Genomic DNA, 24,364 nt, shown 5'->3' with positions numbered 1-24,364 from the left:
TAATGTATGGTGTTTTTTAAGCTCATGGGTCCCTGGTTTTTCTTTAGTGCGAGGCTGCACTTGTAAGTTGTTTTTAGTAATTGTTTTAATAGGACAGGTCTTAGTGTTTCTTAGAGAATGTTTTTGCTGTTCTCATGCTGCTGGTAGGCAGGTCTGGTTTAGGCGGGTTTTCACAGACCGGCATTGGGGGAGCAAAGGGTACGGATGCACAAAGATGAGAGGTCAGGGAGTTTTGAAAAGGAACAAAAGGGAGGAAAAGGCAAGGGTAACTACAGAAGGTGGACAGCAGGACAGATAGATACTGGATCGGTCATGTCAAGGTGGGGGAATGACACGGAGGTATTGAGGAGGGGTACTTTTTTTTTTTTTTTTTTTAAGAGTTTTGGGGAGAGGTTTAGGAAGATATATGGACTAGTGAGGACTTTGTTTTGTAATGCTTGAATGCCAAGGTTATTGTTTAATACCAGACCTGTGCCATTAGAGCGGCCTTTTACCCGTAAATGGCGAGTTGTGGTTTGGACGCTGTTTCGCCCGATGGACAGCTTGAACATTGCGGTAATATGTTTAAAGATGTCTGCCCCTTTGCTTTAATAATTTCCAACATATTAGCGTCTTTGTGTATATTTTTCATATTATGGCTGTTTCAGCAATGTGTCCATTGAACACATTATCAGTGTTTACAAAACTATAGATTCAGAACATGTTTTATGGCTTCTGAACAATAAGCACGATATGCACAGTTGCAGTCACCTTGTTTAAAGATGGCGAGCATTTGTTTTCAAGTCTTTATGATAATTCGTAATATTCCCATTATTGTTTGAATTTTCATTCTGGAGACATGTAGTCAGGAAACCTTTCTTATTATACATACTGATTATCAACACAATCATGCCTGCAACTAGCATAGCGTGGGCAAATTATTTAAGCACAGCCGCTGTGCCTTTGGACGACTTAGTCACTTACGCGTCTGGCGTCTCAGCGCGAGCAGACACCGTGCTCACCTCACCACGCTGGAGCTCTTTCACAGGCGGGGATTTACATCACATGGATGCGAAAAGGATGGGAAAGCGTAGCATTTCATGTGCTTTCGATTTATTTGCCAGATATCAAAAGTGCTTTCAAAAGGGTTGTCCGTGATTTTCTATTTAAACAGACATGCGAGAACATGGAGCATGCACATCATGTTGAGTTTATTAAGCAATGCTTTGGTGTTACTCATATCGCACATGACAGCACAGGAATGTTTCAGTTAAATTCACTAATGATCCTTGTTATGGGTACACTATATAGTTGCACAGACAAGCAAAGAGTATGGATGCGTTTTTTGGCTTCTGCAAGTCTTTGGTAAACTAATATAGGGACGGATTACCATAGTTCATTTTAGGATTCAACTCACTCATTTTTTTATGTGAACGCACTTGATATTTAAGAAGCTTTCTATCAACACACCACGTTGATTAAAGCGAGCATTCGATTACAATCCAGAATAAGGCATGGAATCTCACAGTCACTTTTTGGTAAGGCAACATGCATTCTCATAAACTAGCTATTTGGCTTCCTCAATTTAAGAAAAGTTTTGTTCTACATTATAGAAACAAAAGAACATTTCCCGATCAGTCAATCAACTTTACTAAGATTTATATCTTTCATGAGAGCCAAGGTATTATTAATACAAAATCACATAATCAATACAACTTTTTTAAAAAGTTCTGAAAATTTAAAAGAAATCTTAAGACAACCATTTCACTCTTTGGGTTAACAATAAAATGCAGTGTATTATTCACCGAGCAAACCCCATATTTGTAAAACAATGGTTTCAAAAAACGCCAACGATTAAAATACAACCGAAGACAGACACAACATGGGCAAGGTCTTGGGGAGAGACCATACAAAGATCACCCAATCTCTCCTCCAGCTTTAAACCTTACCAGGTACCAGTGACCATGTTTAACTGTAAAATGTTCATCCTCAACAAAAGTACAAAGCAGCAGGATGCATGTTCTAAATTCCTAGTTAGACAAGGGTTTGGTTGTGACTCAATACAAGTAGAAACAAAAACAAAATCCAGCTTTATTCCCCAAGCACATTTCCCCTTTGTTCTAAATGCATTGGGAATTATTTCACAGAGAAGAAATCCTTAGTGTATTATATTGAACATGTAAAGAACAATGTACCTTTATGAATACAGAATGGATTTGACAGAGCAATAAAGTACCCAAAAAAAAAAAAAAAAAGAAGATTAAAAGTGATTATAACTGAATACGGGCTCATTACCCTATCTTCTCAGTGCAGTTTGGGACTATTATTATTTTAAACTATAGCAACATGAATCTGGTGTTCACTGTGCCACAGGACTCAACCTGTACCCTGCTGACTACGCCCAAATTGGCCAAAATAGGTCTGAAGATGCTTGTTCTTCTGTTCAAAAGAGGTTTGGCGTGGCAGCCGGACTGGATTGTTTGTTTGGAGCAGTACTTACGCTGATTTGTATATGGCTGGATCCTGTCTGGGGAGGCATGGTGGGCAAATAAATGATGAACTAGAATGCGGCCTCGAGTAATTACCAGTGGCTGAGGGTAATTCAAGCATGCCACTCATCACTTTTTTTTTTTTTACAATCATTGGTTAGGCCAATGGGACAGACTTGTTTTAACTGTATGGGTTTGTTGTTGTATGATATATTTGGATACAGAAACCAGAAATAGAGACACCCAAATACTTGTCAAGAGGCACGGCGTGTCAAGCACAGTATTCTAGTTCACATGATTTAGTACTTACCCATAATTACATGGGCCACACCATTTGCCAGGTGCACTTCTTTGGTTACACCCCTTTTAGAGCCACCCCAACTTTATTTCTCCCACTTAAAGCACACGGAAGATGTTAGCAAGAAATATTTACTGGGCGACGATTCGGATGGACACTATGCAAATGGATTAAATGACACTAGCTGTTTCTTGTTGCCAGGCATCATTTAAAATAGTGGTATGGGGGCATAAGTGGAGTAAGGGTCCTGCCCTAAACCAAGAACTCTGTTTGTTGGATGAATGTCATACATTTATCAACTATGCCACCTCGGGCAGGAACCAGCCATCAATAGGTGCATATATAGTGCATACACAGAAAACCCACATTTTTCTGTGTGATCTCACAGCACGTGGTGCTGAGCACTGCTTCTGAAGTAGAGAGTTTAGGGGTGTGGTGGGGCCATCTATATTAGCCTGGCAGGACTTTCGGCCAGGTGTTGGACATTACTGCAGTGTGATGGACCCTACACAAGAATGACTGGTGTTTATGGCCATGCTGTGATGTCTGGAGTCACCCAGGGATCAGCCCTAAGTCCGGTCCTCTTTAACATCTATGTGCTTGTAATTCAGATCTGGTTGCACCTGAACCTACCTGTGCAGGTTGTCTTTTTTCTTTGTTCCTTTTCTTTTCTCCTTAAAGCCAATAAAATATGCTTATTACAAAAAACAAAACAAAAAAAAAATCATCTATGATCAGGCACAGCCCGTCCTTTGGGGCGGAGGGGCCACGACCCCCCACCATTTGCCCCGCATGAAGAGTGTCTGTCAGGCTGAACAAAGGTCAGCCTGACAGACACTCTTCGTTTTCAGCTCAGACAGCCAGGAGTGAGACATGCGCGATTTGCGCAGACTCCTGGCTGCCTGCGCTGAACTTTGCTGAGCTGAGGAGGTCACAGCTCCTATGGGTGTAACCTCCTCGGCTCAAAGGTGCCTTGAGGCCCTCCCCTAGGTGACGAGGAAATCGCCACCCATTGACACTCACCCTGGGCGCTTCAGGTTTAAGCCCTGAAGCGCCCAGGGCGAGTGTCAATCAGTGACACTTCATCACAGAGTGGGGAGGGGTCAGCAGTCTCAGTGACCCCATCTCACTCTGTGATGAGGTTGGGACTGCTGCCTTCCCTCATTGGCTGACCTAAGGTGGGGGAAGGCAGCAGTTCCAACCCTCCTGGGACCTCGAGGCTGAAGGTAAGTAAGTGTGTGTGTGATGTTTTAAAATGAATGTTTGGTGCGTGTGTGCATGTTTGAATGTTATGAGTGTTAATGGATATACGTGCGTGTGTGAAAGGATGAGTGTGTGTGTGTGTGTGATCTTTTAAAATGAATGTTTGGTGCATGCATGTTTGAATGTTATGAGTGTTGTTAATGGATGTGCGTGTCTGTGTGTGAAAGAATGAGTGTGTGTGTGCGCGTCTCCTTCCCCCCTCCCTCCTAAAGCTGCCGGCCGACACTGCCTCCAATAGAGCTGGTACGGCAGTGGGCCTTACTATTTTTCCCTATGCTGATGATTCTCATATCATCTTTTCTCTATCATCCTCCCAGGACCACAGCTCCAGCTCCTTGAAATCTTGTCTAGTCCACGTTGCTACCTGGATGATGTGATGATCCTTGGTAAAAATCCCAGCCTCTGGGGCCCACACAATTGTCCGTCTACATGGGGGGGGGGGGGGTGCGCAGAAAACAGTAGTCCAGGCGCTTAATGAATCTCGCTTGGAAATAGGGGGAACATCCTTTATCTGGGGGCTGGGAAAGCCTCCCTGAGACGCTGCAGGTGGTACAAAACCCAGCGATAAAGCCGATTTATCAGCTACCGACATTTGCCTGAGTGACCTCACTTCACCACGAATTACACTGGCTTGAGGTGGAAGAATAAATCCCGTTTAAGGCTCTGTGCTATTTTTTAAAGCCAGAGCACGCACTGCTCCTTTTTACATCACCGACTTGATTAAAACTGATCAACCTGCTTGGAATTTATACTCTAGCAACCTCTCCCTTTGCTGCGTTCCCAAATTCAAATTCACTCGCATGGGATGTCTCTTTTCCCTCCATATGTCCCAGGGTTTGGAACGCTCTACCAGTACATCTGAGATCTTGTACTTCACCGATTAACTTCCGGAAACAACTGAAAACATGGCTTTTCTAACTTTGTAGTGAGGCTTCCGACCTGTGGTATATAGCGCAGAGAGTTAGTTCTTCTACCCTTGGTATATAGTGCCGGGAAAGACCGATTGGGTAGTTGTTCGCGCTTTACAAGCACTCAAATAAATAAATAAAAATAAATATGGCTAAATCTTGGCACTGCCGGGAGGCTCGCGGCAGTGCTAGTTCAGGGCTTGGTTTCACAGCGGACCGTGGGGTCCATCGGTACTAGAAATAGGAGGACACCCAGATATACTTGAAGTTCATGTGGATAATTGAGAATAAAGATGGGCTTATTTATTAGTCTTGGAGCATCTGCTGCGAGTTTAGGACTGTCAGGGCAAGCAACTCGTCTGACAAAGTGCTGCTAATTTGCGGAAATGGACAGCTGTGTTGACCGATCCTGTCTCAGGACGTGATCTTAGGGCATTTTAAAAGTCTAACTACTACCACCGTTGGTGAGGTGCAGGTGACAGTCAGTGATTTGTAGACCGGTACGGAGTACCGGCACTTTTTTATTCTGCGAGGGGGAGTACCTGCACTTATCAAGAAAAATGTCATGTTTTTCATTGGAGAGCGCCGGCACCTCTCAGAAACAAGCTGGCACTCTGATGCACAGTACCGGCACCTCTATTTTTCCATTTCAAGCGCTGGTGAAAGTATTCCCGAGGTCTTCTAACGCGTAAATACAACAGTTTCGCAGCAAGAATGACAGAGGCCCTGACAGAAGCAAGAAAAACGGCCCCTCCAAGCCAGGGTTTGCTAGGGAAAAACTGGGCGCAGAATAACCTCCGCGGCGCACGGAAGCCGCAACAAAACGCACCCAGGACAGCCCCTCCGCCCGTGCCCCCCCCGAGGCGGAGACCAGCCGCCCAGACCGAGCTCCCACCTGCAGTGTCTGGCGGCTGCGAGACCCCCCAAGTCCAGCTCCGCTCACAACGTCTCCTGTAGGCAATCGTTTCATGAAAAGTGAAACTGCACGTCTTATATAAGATGATTATCTGGGTGACTTATGGTATGTACTCAGCCAATAGCGGTGCAACGGTTTCCAGAGAGCGGGTACTGGCCATCGTTATCGCCAGACCTGCATTCTTTGTGGCGCATTGGCATCAACAGTGCGCATAGAAAGTGCCGCACGACCCAGAGCGCGAGCGGGATTCTCAGCCATAAACAAAGAGGCCTGCACGCTGCGACGCACCAGCCGCGGGTTCGGTAGGGCTGCAGCTGGCGACGTGAAACACCGGAGACAGTCGGCTCCACTGGAAAAATAAGAGCGGTGCAGGCTGAGGCTAGAATGTCACCGGTGGCACAGGGAGGCGCAGGGCTTGGCAAGTTGCAGCCCGTTTCATCGGTTTCATTTCTGCCTGCTGCTCAGGGTTTGTACCGAGAGTCGAGGCAGCAGAATTATGAGCAAGCGTGCACCCCCAGCCTGCCAAGCTAAGCCACATCAAACTTCCCTCACTCCGCCCCCTCTTCGAGGCGCACTAAAACAGAAGACGAACTGACATTTTGTTGAGCTTTCCAGAACTGGAACGCGTCTGCTCTCTACCACAAACTTAAGAACATGTGTTTATTGATTTCAGGACAACGCTAATGTGTTTGGTATTGGAAATTCTTTTAAGTACATCAGGTTTCCAACGTCTTTTAGAGTTCACGTTTCAATGCGAAGCTCTCAAATGCAGGGAAGATGGGGGCGCTTAACGTAAAATCTGGCCCCAGCGGTACTCCACGCACCTCCGATGATCTGTGAATACACTCCCGGGGCCTGTAATAGGACCCTTCGGGTCTGACAAACATGCTTGGGCTGGTAGAAACCGTAGCACACTGACAAATGTAGCATTTTTTGCGGATTTATATAGCGCGAACTTGACCCAAAGGTATTGGAGCGCTACACATGAGCACCAGTTACGTTACACAAGGACACAATGCACAGGGAGATTAGGTGATTTGCCCAGAATCACAGGATATTGAGCCGAGGCCGAGACTTGAACCTCGTTCCCTAGCTCCAAAGTCAGCACCACAGGCCTCGCGCCTCAAACAAGATCCCATTGCTTGGGTTGCCTCGTGTCATCTATCTTTGGAATGACCTTAATGGTTTGGATGGGCTTGGGATGACTGTGCAGTCTGGAGGACCTCTGCCCTATGAGAACCTTGGCTGCATGAAGCCTACAAAAACCTTTGGCTAGGACAAGCACCTGGCCACGCCTTGCTTTAAGAGCTGGAAAAAACAAACACAGGGTGTTGGGGCCTGGCATGAAGGAAATATTACACACTGGCCAGCATGCTCTTTTTCAATGGAAATTTGTAGGTCCCGGAGGGGAGTTTTCTGAGGCACACATGCATGCTGAATGCCCATGCAGATAGTAGATAACAAGAATCTCTCTGGAAAACTGGGCATTTACAGTTCCAGGTGTTCTTATATCCCTTAGGCTAGACACACTTATTGCACACACAACCGGGGCCAGTGGGCTCATGCAATATCTTAAGCGAAGTGATACCTGCACAGCAAATGTTAGCTGCCCTACTGAGGGTGCATGCTTACTAGCCCAGTAGGAGAAGGAAGAGATCAATCTGGTATAAACTTCTGCTGTCATATGATATGAGTTACTTTATTCGCTCCTTGCTCTAGGGTCCATGGCGACTTAATGGGCAGCTCCTAACTTAGCAGTTATCCCAGAATGGAACATGTACAAGTTTTGCTAGTCTTCTCGTGGCGCCTATCTTGAGACCATTTATAGAATAATCTGTGCATAGGGAGGCGGTGATATCTGCCAGTGCTTTCTCAGTGTTCACCACCAGTGGCCCTTTCAAGTTCAGGTGCTTGGTGTATGAATTCATCCAGACATCTTTGGATTAGGCCAATGTCAAGTACGTAAAAGCTCACAGTCTATGCCCTGCTATTTTTGCATGAGCTGCTTTCTTATTCTGCCTGTCAGCAAGGATGCCAACACAGCTCCCATACACCGGAATTCCCGAAATAGTGGCACCAACAAGACCTGCAACTGAAATCCACAGGCAAATGTATGGGAAACTGGGTGCAAAAGCTACAGCAACATCACTATATGATTCTGGAATGTAATCATTAACTTCCCTGCCTTGATCAAAGCGGGTGGGCAAATTTAGCAAATCTGCTCGGGGTGATTGATACAAGTGGGCAGCAGAACCCAGAAAAGTCACTCGGGGTGGCTGAAGAAAGCAGGCAGCTAAGTTCAGTAAGGCTGCTCAGGGTGATTGAAAAAAGTTTTGGAAAGCTGCTCAGGGTGATTGAAGAAAGCAGGCGGCAAAGTTTTGCAAAGCCGCTCAGGGTGATTGTAGAAAGGAGGCAGCGAAGTCCAGCCAAGCTGCTTAGGATGATTGAAGAAATCAAGCGGTGAAGTTCAGCAGAGCCACTTAGGGTGCTTGTCGAAAGTGGGCGGTGAAGTCCAGCAAAGCCACTCAGGATGACTGAAGGAAATGAGCGACAAAGTAAAGCGGAAGCAGCTAAGAGTCACTCTGGGGTTGGTGGATGAGTCCTGGGCTACCAGGCAGAGATCAGCATGCAACAGGGTGGCGCAGGAGGGCAGGGCTCCTGGGAACAGTCAATCCTGATGGAGTGGCAGTCCTGGCACACAGCAGTCTTTCCTCCTGCAGTGGTTCCTTGAGTCCAGAAGTATACTGATTTGAGTGTGTCAGGGGGCTAGTACTTATACCAACAGAAAGTGCTTTTGATGTGGGGGATGACTACAAAGAATTTCTGTGAAGGGCACAGGTTCCCCTTTCAGGTCAGCACCGTCTCCAAACTATCAGTGGGAGATAATCAGCCCCTTTGTGTGAACTCCAGTCACTACCCTTTGAGGTGTAATTGTGAGCCCTTCCCACCCTCTGCCCTAGGAAGACCCATCAGTACGCAGATGAATGCAGATGCAATTGAGTATCTTGTGTTGTGGGTGTCTGGAGGGAATGCACAAGTGTAGATGCCACCTAGCCCAGGTCACACGTGTATTCGAGATAGGCTGTGGGCACACAGGGCAGTGAGGGCAGAGAAATTTCTCAAATAGTAACAATAAATCCAACTTTACCAGTAAGGAGGATGTATTGTTATCATTCCAATGGTACTAATTGTGATGTGGCTACTGCTTTCAGATCATGAATTACAGCTTTAAAGTATTTTAAGGAATTCCCAATGCTGGCTTGTGAGAGGGGCAGGCCTCACAGTAATGAAAAACGACATTGGGAGTTTTTCCATTACCAGGATATGAACATCTCAAAAGTACATGTGCTACCTTTTGCTTACACGGCACCCTGCCCTAAGGGCTACCTAGGGCCCTTCTTGGGGTGACTTATACATAAGAAAGGGGAAGTCTGGGGTTTGGCAAGAGGTTTTAGATGCCAAGTCAGGGTGGCAATGGGACTGCACACAGAGGCTTTGCAGTGGCAGGCCTGAGACATGTTTACAGAGGTACTTACATGAGTGGCACAGTCAGTGCTGCAGACCCACTAGTAGCATTTAATTTACAGGCCCTGGGTAGATGGTATACCACTTTACAAGGGGCTTCCATCTAAATTAAATATGCCAATTGTGGATTCACCAATGTTACCATGTTTAGGGGGAGAAGAACATGCACTTTAAAACTGATTAGCAGTGGTAAACTGCTCAGAGTCTCAGGGCCAAGGAAAAGATACAGCAAAAAAAACAGGAGGTAAAGGCAAAAAGTCTGGGGCAAGACAACCCTAGGGATGCCAGGTCTAACACATTCCATCGGTGGTAAGGCGTTTGACTGCCATATCACTACTCCTGGCCAAACAAAGTGTTGTAGCACACTCCTACAACTCATAAGATTTATGTTGAAACAGACTGCAAGACTGATGACAGAATAGCCTACTCTAAAAGCATCAAGTGATGATATAACAGAGAGGAACTTATGTAAAACAGTTGCCTCAAGAAATATTTCAGAGAAAACTCAATTTCTATTGTAAATGTCTATGGTAGAGGTCATCATAAAAAGTATACCATACATGTCAAAGTTCAGGAATCAAGTAGTCCAGAGCACTACATGTCCAAATTACCATATGCCGTATGAAAGTCAAAGAAAGAAACGTTTTTGGGACTCCTAGATTGGGAGATTACTTTTTAGTCATCATCAACAAGAACACCTATCTTTCCATTAGTGAACCAGGTGCCAACATTCCTATTTGAGTCAGTGTCACCTGCACTTAATGAAGTATTTGCTGTGTAGGATTATCGACATGCTGAAGCCCAACTAATATCCGACACTGACGGACGAAAATATAATGCCACATAAGCCTCAACCAAGTGGAATGGGCCACAGAGCTGCATCCAGCAGAATCTTCATAAATCAGGCTATCTGATAACTTATGAGACACTACAAAAACACCCCACATAGTTCCATTGGCTTACATCTCTAGAGCCACTTTTGGGACAACAAATGCAAACGTTCCCCGGGAAAAATGAACTATAAAAGTTTGCAACACTAACATACTAGGAGACCGAAAGACAAAGAGCAAAATGGAAGAATATGCTGACAAGAAAAGATATACCACTACCTCCAAAATTACATGCGCAGATGTGGTTTTGTTATGAAAGAAAAATGGCACAAACGTTGGTGAAACATCTGTGCCATTCGCCCTAGTCACAGGAAACTTGGTCACTGTCATATGTGACCAAAGCTCCGTCATGCAGAGCATAGTTCATTTCAGGCAACCTCATGGCTCCAATGCAAACCATAAGCGTTTTCACATGAGCACAAACACATTAACAATCACGGAGATCCATAGAGCTAAGCATACAAATACCTATCACAACAGAGGCCAAATGTTGTCGACAGAAATCAATTGATCATAACACTTTATAAATAAAACGGGACTTTACCGTCCGATGAAGGCGGGAGAAGTGATTCATAAGCAAGTGACGGCTTAGCAATAAGGATGGGCACCCACCTCATAGTACTTGTAGACATACAGAAGGCCGACGAGGACTTGGAGGTCTGAGTCCCTTACCTCTCCTGATAACCACCATGAAGGACAAATGGCCAAGGATGCATACTTACTAGTAGCAGGCCAAATGTAGGGTACAGTGTTTCCTGCGCCAATTGTATGTGTCTGTTCCTCACAGATGCTACAATAGCAACGTCAGAAACTACTGCAGAAGTCACCAGTCTCCCACGGTTGCCAGAAGCAATAGGGAACATACTGTACAAGGATGAAGGAAGATTAATTTTGCTCTTGCTACCTTCTTTTGAGTACCTGTTCTGAGCGAATGAGAATCCTATGCCATAGTTGTCAGCTGGCCACTCTACAGGTAGGACCCCAATAGCCTGCCTGCTCTCTTCTCAACTGCACTCTCCATGCGGTTACTTTTACATTTCTCTAATTGTATCCCAAGTATGGGGCTAAATGCACCATAATCTAAAATGCTCAAGGTTAAAAAGCAAATAAATGCCTGAAGATGCCACTCAAGAAATTGCCTCAATTGCCAGCCACAGAGGTATGCCGGATAGGCACAGAGAAATGCAGTTTACTGTTCATTTGCATAAATCCAAATCATTTTCCAAACCTGGGCTTTTGCTCATTCTGTAATATTCACTGAAATGCAAAAACAGTCGAGTTAAAAAAGTAAAACCATCTCTCGTTATTTCACTTTAAAACATCCTGGCCATCCCAGTCATATCCACAGTAACATTAGAATTCGCAAATCATTATTCCACCACAAACATGATCACATCCCACAGACAGTATTCATACCTTAAATAATAGCACCACGCCTCAGTTATCAAGTCCCAACTATCAACAAATCCCGTTTGTCTCCATCTCGCCTCAAATATCATTGCCACAACAGTTCAGACCTTGTCATGACATCTAGATAACTCCAGGCCCTGGATTATTTTACCCTAATCCCCATCTTTGTAATGACATCCGCGAATCCATCAGAGCGGTCCCAATTCTATTCCAATTTAGAAAAGAGCTGAAGTCACGCCTCGTTAAAAACGTTATACATCACAATGCAGCGACAGGCACTCTTAGAAACCACTTACCCATACAATCATACATTTACTTTGTCATTATATAGTGCTCAGCTGCCTTGCGGGTAGATTTCTGCCACACAGACATCACACACCCTGGGTATTATAATCTTACCACCGAAATCATAATCCCCCCATGTCCAACGTTGTCACCTGATATCATCACTGAACTTTGTGACCACTTCTTCAAGCCCCCATAACCACTCATCGTCCCCTTGGCTTGTTTTCACCGCCTCATATGACACTATCACAGCCCAGACCAAGCCTTCCCTCCACCAACATCATCTTCACACTCTGGTGTTATCCCCACAAAAATGTCGGTGAGGAAAAAAGCTAGGCACAGGCAAGCAGGGCAGTGCTTTGAATATTTTAATGGAGATCTACAAGGGTGGTCGACCGAAATGGCATTGTGTTTATCTCCTACCCGATTTGCTTCTTTCATTTTCCCTCTTCCTGCTCCCAATTTTCCTTATACCCATGTGACTTCTGTGCCCTCCCACTCCATATTCCAGCCATTTATTTCCATCCCAGTGCCCCACGTATCTTACCCCACAGGGTCATAAAGCAAGTGGATGTGACAAGATCTAGAGTGAGTAAGCACTAACATATTTCAGGTATAATTTGGCCACAGAAAGAGAGCCTACACGAGAAAAGTACAATTTTCTACTTTTTTCTCTCCAGCGTATTTCTGAAACTTTTCAGATTATTCATGAAAATGTTTAAAAAGTTAAGAAAACAAGCACTTGCAATGGGTCTTGGTGTTGTAAATTTATAACTGGACTTTTCTTGCCACATAAATTGGTCAACCCTGCCTCATAATTTGGGCTTTTTCTGCCACATAATTTCAGTAGCCCTGCATAAAACTAAAGCACTTCCATTTACCTTCTTCCTCTATATGCAACCAAAAATGAAAATGTTGCCATTTAGCATCCTAATTTAAATTTGCCATGCTAATTCCAATAGAATACCACTTTCACCACCCCACCATCAGAGTTGCTGGCTGGCTCACACAATTCTCAAACAAGCCAGCCACAGGGGAATAACGAGAGAAATAAACTTGAAGGGTCGCCCAAACATGTCAAGAATGTTCAAACAGTCAAAGGGTAATAAGGATATTAAGTTGGCCTGAATCATGGTCATAATTGCAATAAGGAGAGAGTATTAAAACATATACAATTATCATATAAACCCAATAAAAACGTTTATCAGAAATAAACGTTTGGCATTAGACTGTAATGTTCATAACAGCCCCTAGAGAACATCATAATGAAAACAGCATTTGAAAGAAACATGGTCCTGTAACCATTTAGTTAGTCCCTAGAGGGCATAACCAAATGAAAAGAAAATGACAAAGTATTGCAACGCAACCACATATTTAGCCCCTAGAGGATGTAGTGCACTACACTATTTCAGGGCTAGCATGCCTACTGCAGTGATATTACAAACAAGACCTTTAAAACACAAACTACTTTCAGCTGCAAAACAAAAGTTCCAGCCATGAGAGAAGTTAAAAAGACACAGAATATAGGGAGGGGTTATTATTTTGGGGTCCCCACTAACCTAGTGTGGGGACCAGAGATGATCTAGACAGAAAAAGCAGGTTGTGGTGAACATTTTGAAGGTAGCCCCATTGCCTTACAACCACCGTAGGCAGAGTTATGAGGTAAAATATTTTATAAAAGAATGCTTTGCGTGGGACCACTGCCTGCTCTTAAAAAATGTTTTTGCATGCATTCACAAAGGGGAAGGGGTCCTTTATGGACCCCTTCCCGTTTCCGAATGGGTTACCACCTACTTGAAGTAGGTGGTAAAATGCAAATGTTTTGCGACCGCATTTCGGTCACAAAATATTCCTACATACCTCTACAATTCGGTATGAGGAAGGGACGCCCGTGACACGCCCCTTCGTAATACTGAATCTGTATGTAATCGCAGTTCCAATTTGCGATTCAGTAACAATTAACCAAAAATTCACAAAAAGGCATGATACATCTGGCCCTTGGTCATGTAACAATATAATTAGCCCTTAGAGGGAATAACCCCATTAAAATAAATTGCACCAAAGTAATGTAGTGCTGCCGTATATCTAGCCCCTAGAGGGTGTAGTATCTTACACATTTCAGGCCTATCAGGCTTACTACAATAGTAAGGCCCTTAAAAAACATACTACTCCAAGATGTTAAACAAAATTTACAACCATAAGACAGCTTTAAAATGGACTGAAATGTGGAAGGGGCTATTATTTTGGGGTCCCCACTAACCTAGTGTGGGGACCCAGAGATTACCTAAACAGAAACAGTACATCATGCTGAACATTTTTGTGGTACTCCCATTGTCATAGGACCACCACAGGTGGAGTTATGGGCAAAAATGCTTTGTAAAAGACGAGTGCAGTGAATATTGTAGTACTGGCTCTCCCACGTTGTGGACTTCTGTGTTTTTTAGTAAAGCATTTATCAAATATAAGTCTTTTTTTAAAGCAATGGAGCGTGAAGGGGAAAGCCAAAAGAAATTACTCATTAGGTTAAACAGTGTGAACAATGTGACTAGCGCTCCAATACCGCTGGAGTTTGGCACTGTGAGAGCCACAGCTGCCATGCAACACAAAGGGGAGGGACAAAAGAAAAACGCTGAAGTATATCACCAGTCGTGCAATTATCCATGTATCAGGGCGGGTTGCAAGACTGTCACATAACTGCTCCAAGGCGGGACAATCCAAAAGCATTTACCAATGATGTTAAGAGACTTGAAAGGCAGGCCCACAAGTAAGTGAAAGTGATGGTCGTGAGGTGGGCGTGGTTAAAAGCCCACAATACTTAGAACAGGTTAAAGCGCTTGTGCGTTCAACCTAAAAAAACAGTAGACACTCTAGCCTGAAATCCTACCAACCCACCTTTGCCTCGCCAGGCTTACCAAAAACCATTGAGAGATGCATGACCTTCAACTGAAGCCCTTCATTTCTGGAATAATTTACAAGAGATGGGCCAGTCATGCTTCATGTATCCCGTGTTGCATGAATTATTGCATGATTGCCAATATACTTCAGTGCAGGCAAAAAAAAATTCTTTTGTCTCTCCCCTTCGTGCTGCATGGCTACCATGGCACTCACAGTGAATAGGCACAACACCATGAACTTGATCGGCGGTGTTGGAGGGCTGGTCACATAGGTAACACTTACCTGATCACAGTCATTTCTTGTGGCTCTCCCCTTAAAACACTTGAAATTGGTAAATGTTTAATATAAAACAGAAATCCTCATAGCGTAAGCGGCTCTCCCAGCACAGCTGGAGAAATGATACTACAATGTTCACTGCGCTCAGAAAATTCACCCCATAATGCTTTGCAAGTATTACTTTTAGAAAGCATGTTTGCTCATAAGTCAGCCTGTGGTGATCCTAGGACAATGGGGCCACCACCTAAACGTTCACAACAACGTGCTCTGTCTACACCATCTCTGGGTCCCCACACTAGGAAAGTGGGGACCCCAAAATAATAATCCCTCCCACCATTTAGTGTCTTTTTAAGCATTCTCGTACTTGGAACTTTTGTTTTACAGCTAGGAATTGCTTGTATTTTAAGAGCCTTGTTTGTAATATCATTGCTATAGGCCGGCTACCCCTGAAAATGTGTAATACACTCTGCCCTCTAAGGGCTAAATACATGGATACACTGCATTATTTATTGACATTTACTCTTTGTGTCGTTATGCTCGCTAGGGGCTATCTATATAGTTACATGACCATATTTTTTTTTAGTTTTTTTTTTACAAATACTATTTCCATTATGGTGTCCTCTAGGAGCTGTTCTAAGCATCACAGTCATATCAACATACTAAAATATTTGTGGCTCTGAAACGTACCCCATAATGCTTTGCAGGGCATTACTTTTACAAAACATTTTGCTCATAACTCAGACTGTGGTATTTCTAGGACAATGGGACCACCACCAAAACGTTCACAACAACGTGCTCTTTCTGACTATATCATCTCTGGGTCCCCACACTAGGCTAGTGGGGACCTCAAATAATAACCTGTCCTACCATTTAGTGTCTTTTTAAATGCTCTCATGGTTGGAACTTTTGTTTTACAGGTGGGAATAGCTTGTGTTTTACGGGCCTTGTTTGTATTATCATTGCTGTAAGCCTGCTACGCTGGAAAATGTGTAATGCACTATGGCCTCTAGGGGTTAAGTACATGATTACATGTTATTTATTGACATTTTCTTTGTGTGTGGTTATGCCCTTTAGAGGCTACCTATATAGTTACATGACCATGGTTCGTAAAAATGCTATGTTGATTTTGGTGTACTGTAGGGGCTGTTCTAACCATTACAGTCATATCAACATAATCAAATATTTGTGGCACTGAAACTTGCCCCATAATGATTTGCAGGGTATAACTTTTACAAAACATGTTTGCTCATAATTCAGCCTGTGATGGTTCTAGGACAATGGAACCACCTTCAAAAGGTCTGGGTCCCCACACTATGTTAATGGGACCTACAAAATAATAACTCCTACCACCATTCATTGTCTTTATAAACTCTCTTCTGGCTGGAACTTTTGTTTTACAGCTCGGAGTAGTTGTGTTTTTAAGGGTCTTGTTTGTACTAGAATTGCAATAGGTCTGCTAGCCTTGAAAATGTGTAATGTCCTCTAGGGGTTCAATATCTGGTTATACTGCATTACTTTCTCCCATTCTTATTTCAGGTGGTTATGCTATAACCGTGTATATGATAATTGTATATGTTTTAATAATCTCTCCTTATTACAATTATTACCATTATTCAGGACAATTTAACATCCATATTAGACTATCACTGTTTGAACAATCGCATTCTGTTTTGGTGACCCTCCTAGATTATTTCTCCTCTGTGGCTGTTTTGTGTCTTTTTGGGGGGAGTTGTGTTAGCCAGCCAGCAACTCTGATGGTGGGGTGGTGAAAGTGGAATTCTATTGGAATTAGCATGGCATATTTAAATCAGGATGCTAATTGGCAACATTTTCATTTTTTGCTGCAGACAGAGGAAGAAGGTAAATGGAAGTGCTTTAGTTATATGCAGGGCCACTGGGATTATATAGCACAAGAGGACAAAATAATAAGGCAGGGTTGACCAATTTATGTGGCAAGAAAAGTCCAGTTAGGAATTTACAATGCCAATAGCTCTAACCCAAGCAAATGTGAGACCTAATGCATTGCAAATGTTTGTTAAATAGTGGGTTAAACTTTCCTATCTTCAAACTGGGCGTGTGCTCTATCGATAAAAGAGCATTTATTATTTGGAGTTACCACTGGCCTAAGTTTCAGAAAGTCTTCATCAGGTATGGGTTAGCAAGTCACCTATGCATCTATCTGGTTTTAGAGTGACACTTGATCATTTTAGCACTACAAATAATTGGAAGAGGGTGGCTGGGTGAAGAATTCCAGTCGGCATATTATAGATTTACATTTGGGCCAGATCGGGAGTGTGGGAGGCACAGAAGTCTAGTTTGATTTTACAGATTTTTACAGCACAGTGCTTTGCAAGTTAAAATCATTTCTTTAATACCAAAATTATTTTTGGTGCTCTTCGTTTTGGCTTTTTTTCATTTGTGTCAGTTTGCTTTAGAAGAGATTTTGCCACCAACTGCCAGCCGAAGTGAGCAAGTCTATCTTCTCTGTTATTACAGCCCCAGGGATGTGAGCAAGTCTTTCTTCCCAGGTTTACAGCCCCAGCCTGTGGATTTCCTTTTGTGCGATGGGACTTGTTTATTCTTTGTGATAAGAGGCAGTAGTATAGTTGTGTCTTATGTGTCCTCTATTGATATATATATTTTTTTTTAACAAACAATTTGTATTGAATTTTGCAATGTCAAAATATAAACATCACCATAGTCCACTCCGACGCCCCCACCCATTGTCAATCATCAACTCTTATGTCATGCATTACAGGCCAAGACCTTAGTAGTCCCACCAATTCCAAGCACGTTTCTGTGGACATCCCCTCGCTTTATAGATGGGTTTTTCAAGTTTTGCAGACCAGCCCATTCCCCGCCACCACTCTGCTAGTATAGGTTGGCCAGCCACATTACATTTCCATAGTATGTATCTTCTGGCAATCAGAGTAGTCACCCCTATCAAAATACTGATCTCTCCTGGTGTTCCCCAGGTCATCGGTAATCCCCAAAGGGTGCACTGGGGTAACTAGGTAGCCTACTGAGTCAAGGAGTGGGCTATCAGTTTCCAGTAGGTCACTGGAGGAAATAGCCAGGTCATTTGGAAGAAGTCTGCCTCCATGCAAGGGCACTGAAAACAGGTTGGTTGAGGAAGTTTATGGGCCAACCACAGCCTCTGGGTTATGAGATAGGTGGTATGAAAGTAATTCAGTTGAATCAGCCATAGTTGAGAAGGCATGGCAAGTTTGTTAGGGGCCATTCATGCCAACCTCCAATCTAGATCATCAAGGGGCCGCACCCACTCCTCCCATTTCCATCTCAATGGAATGTGTCAGAGGCGTTATGAATGAGTGTGTGATTAATGTGTGTGGGGGGGGGGTGAGGGAGACACCCCCTCAGTCCATTCTACCCCAATAGAAGTAAGGTCCATAGCAGGTTGTACTTGGGGGGCCCTACGAGTTCAGTTCCATATATAGCTAGAGCATGCCCGAGTTCTAAATACTTGTATAATTGGTTCTTTGAGAGGTCATAGTGGACCCGGAGGTCTAGAAAGGAGCAGATGTGGTCCCCCTTACCATATGTCCCTTAGGTTTGTAACACGTATATTGTTCCATGTTCAAAATCTGTGGAGCCGCACACGTTGGCAAAGGAGTTCCCCTCTCAAGAGTGGGATTTGTTTCATTAGTTTGCCCTGCCAGCCCAACGCAGTGCTGTGCACCAGGTCTTAAAGATTACTCGGCGGGTTCAGAGAGAGACACTGTGGAATGGGGTCTCCGTATACAAATGCCATTACTCTGCCGAGACCCAGAGAAGAGTTCAAGTTAGAGTTTATTCTTATTGCCCAGTTACTTAAAGCCACTGCAAAAGCAAATCATAAAAACCATAAAGTACAAATAATAAAATGAGTGCTCACAACTAAAAAATAAAATCTGATTTCATACAGAACGTTGGGAGTCTGTACGTGTACAGAAAACAGCATTTGCTAAAGCCCCCACCTAGTCTCAAATCACTTTTTCGAGGACAGAAACACTATCCGGGGGCCCATGGCTGTTGCTTTAATTTTTGACACATGGGATAGCTTCCTTCCTGATTTCTTGGAAGCAACCCAAATACAAGAACCCTGTATCAAAGTGCCAAGTGCTGCAGCAATATAGCCAAAAGTGCTGCATGCATTTCTTGGGCCATTCGAAGAGTATCCGCGTGGCCATCGCTTCAATTATGACAGTAAATAGGTGAACGCAGTATTAGGACTGGATACCGGGAAAATCCAGGTCAAGGCGCCTCAGTGCCCCCTTCGGTATTTTCTTAGACACCATTCCAAGGAACTTTACAAGCCGACAAATCAACGTCCGCTTCTTGCAAGATTTAGTTAAGTCGTTTTCGATCAAAGGACATGCATGTAGTGAATACTACAGTAGACCTTGGACAGTTTGAGGGAGGGGGCGTTGCGGCAACCACCAGGCATTCCCAGAGATCCATTGCGTATTAATTACTTTGCAATACAGCTTGTTTATATGGATCACAGCGACCCCGCCCTGTGTCTTCCCTTTCCTGTTGTGATGGATGACAAGACCCTGGGACAAGGCTGGAGACCATGATGGTCCTTGCGACAGTGTCAAGCCAGGTATCTGTGAGGCCTAGGATAGCTAGGCTGCGTTCAAGTGTCTGCCAACCCTGCTGTTGCGCCGCGGAATAGAGCGCCACCAATCACCCGTCAGCTGCTAAATACAGGCGCAATCCAACACCAGTGATACATCTACCCCTTCCCCCTGCGACTTCTATCCTCGCAAATCTGTAGCACTCTTCAGGCTCACTGCACGCTTTCAGGGAGGCGCGGGTGCTTGTCACAGAGCCCGCGCACCTCCCCTAAACCGCAACTATCCTTGCCTAGGGTTTAGCGGGGGCAACCGGGTGTTTAGAAAAGTGTAGGATCCGTTTTTGTTGTAACTGACTGGGCGGTGGGGGCGACTCCACAAAGATTTAACTGAAACGAATTCAGATCTGCCGTAACGTAGCCGCGCCTGTGCACTGTTGCACATAAAAGTTAAATAAATAAGTGCTTTTTTGGGACTGACATCGAGACAATGTAGCGCTCCGTATCAGATGAATTGATTAAACAATCGGGAAAAGTTGAATACGAAGGTAAACAAATGCAGGGGCAGCGACATGAAGGCTGCCATTACCGGACTGCTGTTTAATCGCAAACCCGGCACTTCAGCACGCCTCGGTCTCGTCTACCCAGCACGAACGCTAGCGTGCAACCCAAAAGGAGTGTGCGCCCTCGGGCCATCTCTGCTCATTACATTCCGGTCTCCAGCTTTACCGCTGCTGACTCGTTACCCTAAACACCCACTGACACTGCGGCCTCAGAAGCAGTCTCAACTTTGCATACTTTGTAGAGGGTGCTTCCCAAGACCCGAGGGGGGCACAATAAACTACCGAGCACGTGACGAAACACATCGCGGTAAGTAGGCAGGGGGTGTATGTATGGTGGAAAATAAAGCACAAGGCCTGAAAGCCGGGCGTGAATGTTATCTGGTGTTTTTCTATGCGGTCAGACTTTTTGTTGTATAGCGTTTCTTCTAATGGAGGACTACGTGTACCAGAATGCAAAGCCGAAAGAAAGTCTGGGTGACCTACTCACTTGCCTGGCAATGCTTATGGGCTCTGATATTACATTCACAGAAGAACACACTGCTTTCCTAAATACAGGGTGATAATTAACAGAATATGCGGAAACCAATTACTTATTACATGGGAAAGATCTCAGGAACTACGTATCCCAGAATGCACTTTCCTCGCTTAGTCAAACATACACATAACTACGATTATCAGGAGGCGAAGAACACAGTTGGGATCTCCTACTCACGCCGGATCTGTGATGCTCAAATCTCAGACACTACTGCCTGTATGGGTGTCAGCGGTGCTTGAAATGGAAAAATAGAAGTGCCGGTACTCTGTGCCAGAGTACCTGCTTGTTCCTGAGAAGTGCCGGCGCTCTCCAATGAAAAGTATTACGTTTTTCTTGAGAAGTGCAGGTACTCTCCCTCTCAAAACAAACAAGTGACGGCACTCAGTACTGGACAGTACCGGCCCATTTAAAGCACTGGGTATCAGCACACAAAAGAGTTTCTCAACAGGACTACAAGTACCAGAAGGCAGGGTTAAAACCGAGACTTCGCGTCCCACGTGGGACAGCTCGAGATCTGCTAGACGGCCACGCAGGCATCCCCGAGCCCCGCCCTTTCCCTCCCAAAAAACAAAAACCCTTACTTGGCACTTTTCCTCACCTTTCGAAGATGTATCTGACGATCATGAAGACCAGTGCGCCGGGCATGGTGATATAAAAATGGGAGGCCTTGGGCAGCACCAGCCTGTCATCGTCTTCTAAGTCGGCCCAGGTGTAGTTAGCGGGCAACCAGAGCCGGTCCCACCAGAACCAGTCCTGGACCGTCTCCAACATCTTATCGGGCGAGCGAACACCCAGACCCCGGCAGGAAAGGAGCCCTCCGCCCGACAGGCAGCTCGAAAAAACAGCTACAGGATGTGAGAGCCCTGTGACTCGCAGAGCAGACCACAGGAGCAGGAACTAGCCTTCTCGCTCTCCCTTCACACTCCTCCCTCCCCTTGCTCAGGCTGTCTGTTTTTTTTCTCTTCAATTACTGAAGCTTTACAAAACGACAGGGCTGGAGTGGGAGGGACCCAGCGCGCCCAGTGTGTGCCGAGGCTGATAACGGGACGGTAGCCAGGCACTGCCCAGGGCGCGCTAAAGCCACAGAGCTCACTTTTTAATCGAGCATGTACTCGGATTTGCATTTAAACTAACCAAGGCACATTTCTTTTCACATCCAAGTTCAAATCTAGCCGCCACGCCCTCTCTCGTTGTCGGTGGCAACCCGCCACGCCCTCTACTTGTCGCTGGCAAATTTTAACTCGCCCACGAGGCTCGCTAACTTTTGATGTTAGTCTCATGGCCTGAGCGAGTAGCATGTTTGTGTTTTTTCACAATCTGATACTTGCAGTTTTTTTTTCTTCAGGCAAATGTGCGTGACTACACATAGAAAGCAAACGAGCATATTTTTAACCCTAGTCTTCATAGGGTGAACACCTGACATGGAGGCAAATTCTGGACAGGACCTAAAAACATTCAGGACAAAGGGTCAACATTCAGAACAAAGAGTCAAAGTTCAGGAGTAAAGGTCAATTTTACAGACACATCCAAGAAGATGCCATACCCCACTATTTTAGCATGCATTTAATATTTTCTACATAGCATTATTTATTCACTATGGTCTTTATGTGATTACCTCTAGGTATGCCACATTCAGGTCGCAAATCATGCCTGGTACAATAGTAAATTAATGCCATTCTGCTGGGTGTCAAGGACATCAGCCCTTTCCAGATTTATCCAAACTTTCTCAGAGAGAAAGCAACAGCAACATTTTGGGTGTGTTTCTTAACACTGTAAAACCTATGTTAAACAGTTTGGGTAATATTAAGGTAAATGACCTTATGCTAGTTTAGACAAGTTGAACAAAAACATCTGGCTCACCTCAACCTCCAGTCAACGTTAAACCTAAAAAAAAAATAAGGCAGAGCAGGTGGTCTGGGCGACAATCTCACACCTAATGTCAGGATGTGAGGTACCCACAACTTGTACTCTTACAGAACTTGATTGTGCATCCAGGACACTACATTTAACTCCGAACTGGGAACCCGAACTATCAAACAAAGAGAATTAAAGAGGAGGATGAAATTGAGATCAGATGGGAGAGCCACAGCAACTGATTCAAAGGTTTGTTGCTAAGAACTGGATAAATAAGAAAGAGAAGAACAAGGGTGGGCGATTCCTAAAATCAGACAAGATGGACCCTCCATGAGTATCAGAAAGCATTGCATACCTGAGAAGTTGTCTCAGCACAGAGGCCTGAAACAAAAGAGGCACTGTCAAGTAGTTGAACAAGCAGCACCCACCCTGGCAAACTTTGCGGGTGCAATGGTCTGTCCTCTGGTCACCCGTGTGAAGGGTGAGCAGGGGCCAGGCCCATTGGAAGGTTGTTCTGGGCAATTGCCCACTCTGTCAATGTCTTAAAATGGTTTTGCAGATGAGCCAAAGCAGAGCCAGTGATCTGGCTCATCCTTAAATACCAAGGTACATGTAGAATCTTCAAAATATTTGGGATGTAAATTAGACAAGCAAAATGTAAGAACACAATAAAGATTTTATAATGTACAAAGTGTTTCTTTAACTTTTGGTAGTGTTTGCTACATACTTGGCTATTGTCATGCTATGTAACTTCTTTTGGCATACAACAATAAAAGTTTTTAAAACACATATGGTAGTTTTTTAGTTTACTGCATTCGAGCACTACATTGCATTGACATTTATTTGAAGCAAAGGTTTCTAAATATGTACTTTAAAACATTCATTAACTCTCCCTCTTGACAACACCAGGAGTGAACAAAGAATCAATTATCTGGAGTCCTTACATTATGCCCAATATTATTGTTATGGATGGTGGAACATTCCAGGCTAATAAAACATAGACATGAATTTCCTTGTACACAGACCATCGTAAACTAAATTGCTTGAAAGTGCTCTCAAATGTCCCTGTCAAGTAAATGAGACACATGAACTAATTTGATTTGGCTAAGATCTCACAATTCAGCTATGCAGGAAATCCGGGGTTTGAACCCAGGCTTCCCGGTCACACACATTGCACTTAGGCCACTGAATAGATTAATTTAATCAAGGAAGACCATGTTTTTGTACAATTCTGTAGAGCAGATAGTAACTGACTGTTAGTTTATTTTTTTTAACCTGTTCTTGAATATGGAGTTGTAAGACCGAGCCTGTATCTGTAGTTGAAGATATGAGCCTATAAACATTCTGTTCCACAGTATAATATTTTTGCTGTTGGCCCATTATTTTAGGCCTTCCAGGATCCCGCTTGAGAATAATTTACAAGAATGTTCAGCTATGTTATCATAAGGTAATTCCTTGTATTTTATTATGCTAAGTGGTCTACCCATATAGAAGAGCCTGTCGGAAGTCTTTTATAGATCACTGGCTCAGTTCAGAGCGTAGAACTGCTGGTCTGGTCCAGAGCCGGAGGCTGCTCACCAAGGCCTGAGTGTGAGCGTTGAGATTGAAGACTAATCTTCCCAGAACTGAGGGAAGAAGTGCCATTCTTAGGGAACTGAAGAAATTCTTTCAAATGTATTTGCAGCACAAAGAACCAGTATGC

The 24,364-nt window shown here is 44.2% G+C and overlaps 1 protein-coding gene across 1 annotated transcript in view; it reads right to left on the bottom strand.

Moving 5' to 3' along the window:
• The window catches only part of CERS3 (ceramide synthase 3), a 242,590-nt gene extending 220,868 nt beyond the window's left edge, over positions 1-21,722 (bottom strand). The window contains exon 1 of the mRNA XM_069222784.1: positions 21,407-21,722. Within this exon, the coding sequence (XP_069078885.1) occupies positions 21,407-21,579 (173 nt within the window). The 5' untranslated portion in view covers positions 21,580-21,722. The remainder of the gene's footprint in view (positions 1-21,406) is intronic.
• Positions 21,723-24,364: the final 2,642 nt, after the last annotated feature.

The sequence above is a fragment of the Pleurodeles waltl genome, chromosome 3_1 (genome assembly GCF_031143425.1).
Source record: "Pleurodeles waltl isolate 20211129_DDA chromosome 3_1, aPleWal1.hap1.20221129, whole genome shotgun sequence".
NCBI lineage: Eukaryota > Metazoa > Chordata > Amphibia > Caudata > Salamandridae > Pleurodeles > Pleurodeles waltl.
The sequence above is the reverse complement of the archived record's forward strand: the minus strand, read 5'-3'. Positions and strand labels throughout refer to the sequence as shown.